Consider the following 6,000-nt stretch of genomic DNA (forward strand, 5'->3'; position numbering starts at 1 on the left):
TGTTAATCATGCCAGGTGGGTCTACAAAAAAGACATGTCCCTTCTGTCAGAACATTTTATTTTGTGCACAGAAGATCTGTGCACATTGCCTTAAGGAGCAGCCAAAAAAGCTGCACCTTGAGAAGAAGCTCAAGCGGTTTGATGAGAAGCGAGAGGATTGGGTGTCTGGGCGGAAGAAGAACCACAACATTGCTTCCATCAAGGATGAAGCCATTGTCTTGGTATGTACACTTTTTACTGTATGTTAATGCCCGGACACACCAAGCTGACACCAAAGAACTGACACAGACGGACCCCCGACTGTTTGCCAATATATTGGGCCAGGATAAAGTTGAATGTTGTTTTTATATACATTTATTTCTTAATGATGTTTGTATCTTATTAACCAATATACACTTTGATATCAACTTCAAATATAGATATTATTGCAAAGGTATTATTTAATATTCTCTTTTCTTTCAATTTTAAAACTACTCTTATCTTAACTTTCACAGCCAAGGGACACTATTTTAATTTAACTTTCACATTTCAAGTCGGGGGTCCACTGCTGCTGGCAAGTTTGACAGACATATAGTGGCAGATGCAAGTCATAACGCCCTTGGAACAAGTAAATAAACATAATTAAGACACATTTTACAACAGTTCCATCTACAAATAGTCAAAGATTAACAGATATTACATGAAGGTTTTACTCCAATTGGAAGCACAATGCCTCAGCCCACAACAGTAAAAATATAACAACAATTCAATAGAAATCCAAATATATATATATATTTGTTTACCATTGATGGTAATTAAAATCACTGGTTTGCCTGGTACCACAGTGAAGTTGTTGCCTTTACAGGAGCAGTTGGGTGCCTTCACAGTTGGCAATATGCAAGCTGTCAAAAAAAAAAAAAAAGCACTAATTACCATTATCTGCTGGCCGAAGAGACATGTGAACATCAAAATGCAAGTTTGAGAGAGCATACCTTGGTCATGGGTGTCATATCCACCTTCCACTCTAACAACACACGTTGTTGGACTAATTGGTTTAAAAAACCCATTAATTAAACTGTCCCTGTTGTGGAGTGGCTGTTTCTTGTGATGAAGTACATCACAGTCTCCACAGAACCACTCCTCGGGGAGACACTCTCTACACCTTGGGAGGAAATACAAAATGATTATAATATCCTAGAATTACTTTCATTTTCATGTGGGTTTTCTCTAGGTATCCAGTTTTCTAACATCCCAAAAGTCATGCATGCTAGCTGAAATAGCAGAGCACTGAGCATTAATACTGAAAAATTACAATTAGGTAAAGTAATTTAAATAAAGGTAAATGTTATCTCACCTAATAACAGCCGGCTCGTGGCAGAGGCCACACAGGGGATGACCAACAGCCTCTTTTTCTAGAAGGCATTGTAGGTGGTGTGGTCTCGCTTCTTTCCAGCGCTCTGAGGCTTTCTGCTGCCGAAAAGACCAGGATGAGGCAGAGCTTCTTTGAGGCTCAGGAGGAGGACATGAGGAAAGAATGTCAGAGAGTCTCTCCATATTCTTTTCTGTGAACAGAATGGGAAACTTTAACTGTAAATGACTATATTTAAGATGAACACTAAAAATCAAGGATCATTTCTTTGCTCAGTATGGAACTGGCCAATATCTTTACTGAATTATTCCTCGTTCCGAGTCCTGAACTGTCAGTTGTGTATAAGGTTATTTTCTCTCACTAACACAATTTATTTAAAAATTGATTTTAGTTTTAAACTTAAAGCCATTTTTGTGATTTACCAAATTCATGTTGTGCTGAAGGTTCAGTACGCAGAACCTCCACACTGGATGACTGGAAGCCCTCAGTCGGGGGGGATGTGACTGTAAAACATCACACAGAGGGTTAACAACAGATAACTGATGATTTGTATTATCTACCTATTGTTTAAAAGCTTGTGAAATTAAATAAAGCATAGTTCTTATGACACCACAGTGGGAATGTCTCCGACTGTAGTGTCACTATGCGTTTATATATTGGGATTATTGTAGACTCTCAACAAGCAATTACTGTGTTTTAATTAGATTTTCCAACCAGTTACTTAGTAAATTCATAAAAATGTAAAATAATTGGGATTTCAACCTGTAGCTGAGCCTTGGCGTCGCCCTCCACGCCTCCCTCTCGGCTTGCCACGTCCTACACAGCCCCTTTTAGGGGACTGTAAAGTGTCTCCTACAGAGCGTGCCCGTTTCCTCTCCTCAGCTGCTTTCTGTGACCAAGTAACAACTCATGTAAGGTTGATGTTGCTGATAAACTGATACCATATGACAGTGGACAAATAAAAGGAAATTCATTCACTTGAAGAACATTTTTGCTTCAAGTTTTTCCTACCATATCCAACTAATGAAGTAAAACAAGTTGAACAAGCTTTATTTAGTAAGCCTCTGCCCCCCATGTTGTAATGATGAACTGTTTTGCAAAGGCCCTATACATTGATCCAAAATCCAGTTACTCTTGGCCTGTTCAGCATTTTTTGGATAAGAGATAGTGCCACATTCAAGTAGGAAATGAATGAGGTCATATGGGTTAAAACACCAACCTTAGCTTCAGCTAGCATGTGTTCATGTTTCAGCTCAAGAGCCATGCGTTTCCCTTCTTTGGATGTGGGATTATTGGGGTCTGGGTTGTGTTTTGTTGCCATTGCAACACAGCCAGCCAGACAGACAGACAGACAGACACAACAGATATGCAAACAAACAGCTGCTGTATGAGACAGACAGAGATAGTGAGACAGATTGTAAGATTGAGATAGATAGATGAAGAAATAGATAATGAATGATAGAAAAAGATAGAGACAATAACTATAAGAAAGCTAGGTAGATAGACAGAGAGATAGGTTGAGTTTGGCTCTTAAAAGTGCCGTTGGTTTTATGATGGTGTAGATCAGTGTATGGGTTTGTGGTGTGGGTACAGGAGCTGCAGGAGAGAACAGAAAAAGTGAATTATGTAGTGAAACTAGCTTTTTTAAATGCACATTGTGACGGTTTAACTACTTTAGACAGACTGAGTGAGTTCATGTACGTGTTTCCTGTTTCAGACGCGGAACAAGCACATGGCCGTGCACATGGACTATGCCCCTCCCCCCCAAACATATGTTAAATGTCCACTCGGCAGCGTTAGTACTGTCATGTGTAAAACAAAAGCGATTAAGATAACGTATAACTCACACTTTAACACCGAAGTATGTAGCCGTAATTAAGACAAATATTTTCCACACACCACTTATGAGCTGATATAAATGTAGCTAAACTAGATTAAGCTTATGTTGAACGTGAGCTAGCTAGCTAGCTAGCCGCCCGCAAGAATAATTTCACATTAATGTTGCTTTGCTGATTATGGCGAAAGCATTTCTCAGACTTAGAACAGTTCATTATGTATGATGAACTATGCGAGAAAAGGCTTAAAAAAAAGCCCCAATTATTAAATCATGCATCAGACTTTAGTGACACAACTTACTTTGTCAGAGGATGGATAGCAATGCCGGACCGGTGGTGGTGCTCTGAATTATGTCATTTCCTGTACCGATTATACAATCAAATATTAATACATTTCCTATATTTTGACACAATAACTATTTAATAACCTAAGTAGCCTACAGACAAAAACAAAAAAGTATATATTGCCTTATAAAATGCAGAAAAGTGTAAACACCAAGCATGATAATAATAAAATAAAAGACTAATGATATCTTAAACCTTAATAAATAAAATGGAAAATTAACCGACAACAAGAATTTAACATAAATAAAACAAGGATTAAAACAAGGATAAGTTTGACTCAATGTTGTGTAAAGTACCCGTTATGGTTAAAAAAAATAAACATTAGAAAATGTTACAGCTTTACAGCTTCCGGCTTCCCGAGACACGAAGAGGAGACACGAACAATTCTTCCACTTAAAATGCATTACTTTGAAAATCGTGCTTTCTGACACGAAAGAAACGTGTGCATAAACACCATATCCCTACGTGCATTGCGGCTAAAACATCCACTCACCGCTGAGGATTATTGAAAAGTCCTAAATCTGTTTCTGGTATTGTTTCGGACTTTATTTTGAAATTCAGTTCCTGACAGACGTCAAAAAAGACAGAGATTAGCAATAATCGTGGCTTGATATTGAGTAAGAACATGTTTTTATGAACCACACAGCTTCCGGTCTTCCACGACCAGACCGAGAAAAAGACGTGTTGACTTTATTTTGAAATTCAGTTCCTGACGGACATCAAAATAGCCCGAGATTATCGAATTAAACCAATAAATAAAAACAAGGATAATTGTGTGTTATTGTTGAGTAAATAACAGTGTGTTATTTTGAAAAGAATAATAAATTAGAAGGAAAAAAAGATTTTAAAAATACAGATTTCAGTATCCTGAGGCTCTGAGCCCCATTTCTTTTCCTCACAGACGGCAACAAAAGTCCGAAATGATACGATTTTAAATAAAAGCAATAATCGTGGCTTGATATTGAGTAAGAACATGTTTTTATGAACCACACAGCTTCCGGTCTTCCACGACCAGACCGAGAAAAAGACGTGTTGACTTTATTTTGAAATTCAGTTCCTGACGGACATCAAAATAGCCCGAGATTATCGAATTAAACCAATAAATAAAAACAAGGATAATTGTGTGTTATTGTTGAGTAAATAACAGTGTGTTATTTTGAAAAGAATAACAAATTAGAAGGAAAAAAAGATTTTAAAAATACAGATTTCAGTATCCTGAGGCTCTGAGCCCCATTTCTTTTCCTCACAGACGGCAACAAAAGTCCGAAATGATACGATTTTAAATAAAAGCAATAATCGTGGCTTGATATTGAGTAAGAACATGTTTTTATGAACCACACAGCTTCCGGTCTTCCACGACCAGACCGAGAAAAAGACGTGTTGACTTTATTTTGAAATTCAGTTCCTGACGGACATCAAAATAGCCCGAGATTATCGAATTAAACCAATAAATAAAAACAAGGATAATTGTGTGTTATTGTTGAGTAAATAACAGTGTGTTATTTTGAAAAGAATAACAAATTAGAAGGAAAAAAAGATTTTAAAAAATACAGATTTCAGTATCCTGAGGCTCTGAGCCCCATTTCTTTTCCTCACAGACGGCAACAAAAGTCCGAAATGATACGATTTTAAATAAAAGCAATAATCGTGGCTTGATATTGAGTAAGAACATGTTTTTATGAACCACACAGCTTCCGGTCTTCCACGACCAGACCGAGAAAAAGACGTGTTGACTTTATTTTGAAATTCAGTTCCTGACGGACATCAAAATAGCCCGAGATTATCGAATTAAACCAATAAATAAAAACAAGGATAATTGTGTGTTATTGTTGAGTAAATAACAGTGTGTTATTTTGAAAAGAATAACAAATTAGAAGGAAAAAAAGATTTTAAAAATACAGATTTCAGTATCCTGAGGCTCTGAGCCCCATTTCTTTTCCTCACAGACGGCAACAAAAGTCCGAAATGATACGATTTTAAATAAAAGCAATAATCGTGGCTTGATATTGAGTAAGAACATGTTTTTATGAACCACACAGCTTCCGGTCTTCCACGACCAGACCGAGAAAAAGACGTGTTGACTTTATTTTGAAATTCAGTTCCTGACGGACATCAAAATAGCCCGAGATTATCGAATTAAACCAATAAATAAAAACAAGGATAATTGTGTGTTATTGTTGAGTAAATAACAGTGTGTTATTTTGAAAAGAATAACAAATTAGAAGGAAAAAAAGATTTTAAAAATACAGATTTCAGTATCCTGAGGCTCTGAGCCCCATTTCTTTTCCTCACAGACGGCAACAAAAGTCCGAAATGATACGATTTTAAATAAAAGCAATAATCGTGGCTTGATATTGAGTAAGAACATGTTTTTATGAACCACACAGCTTCCGGTCTTCCACGACCAGACCGAGAAAAAGACGTGTTGACTTTATTTTGAAATTCAGTTCCTGACGGACATCAAAATAGCCC

At 37.0% G+C, this 6,000-nt stretch overlaps 1 protein-coding gene across 1 annotated transcript; it reads right to left on the bottom strand.

Moving 5' to 3' along the window:
• Positions 1 to 514: 514 nt before the first annotated feature.
• On the bottom strand, positions 515 to 2,669 carry LOC117484265. Its single transcript, XM_034132736.1, has 6 exons — positions 2,568 to 2,669; positions 2,111 to 2,237; positions 1,771 to 1,851; positions 1,334 to 1,541; positions 783 to 1,141; positions 515 to 597 (listed from the first exon to the last, which is right to left on the bottom strand). Exons 1-6 carry the CDS (start codon positions 2,667 to 2,669, stop codon positions 515 to 517), a joined length of 960 nt encoding a protein of 319 aa, XP_033988627.1.
• Between the last annotated feature and the right edge of the window lie 3,331 nt (positions 2,670 to 6,000).

The sequence above is a fragment of the Trematomus bernacchii genome, unplaced genomic scaffold (assembly GCF_902827165.1).
Source record: "Trematomus bernacchii unplaced genomic scaffold, fTreBer1.1, whole genome shotgun sequence".
NCBI lineage: Eukaryota > Metazoa > Chordata > Actinopteri > Perciformes > Nototheniidae > Trematomus > Trematomus bernacchii.

What these genes read in the sequence shown, in the direction of transcription:
- LOC117484265 (XM_034132736.1), bottom strand. Translation starts at nt 2,669, where the DNA reads ATGGCAACAAAACACAACCCAGACCCCAATAATCCCACATCCAAAGAA. An exon ending in TTCAGCACAACATGAATTTG is followed by an intron (nt 1,542 to 1,770) that starts GTAAATCACAAA and finishes TTCTGTTCACAG; the next exon opens with AAAAGAATATGGAGAGACTC. An exon ending in CACGAGCCGGCTGTTATTAG is followed by an intron (nt 1,142 to 1,333) that starts GTGAGATAACAT and finishes TTTCCTCCCAAG; the next exon opens with GTGTAGAGAGTGTCTCCCCG.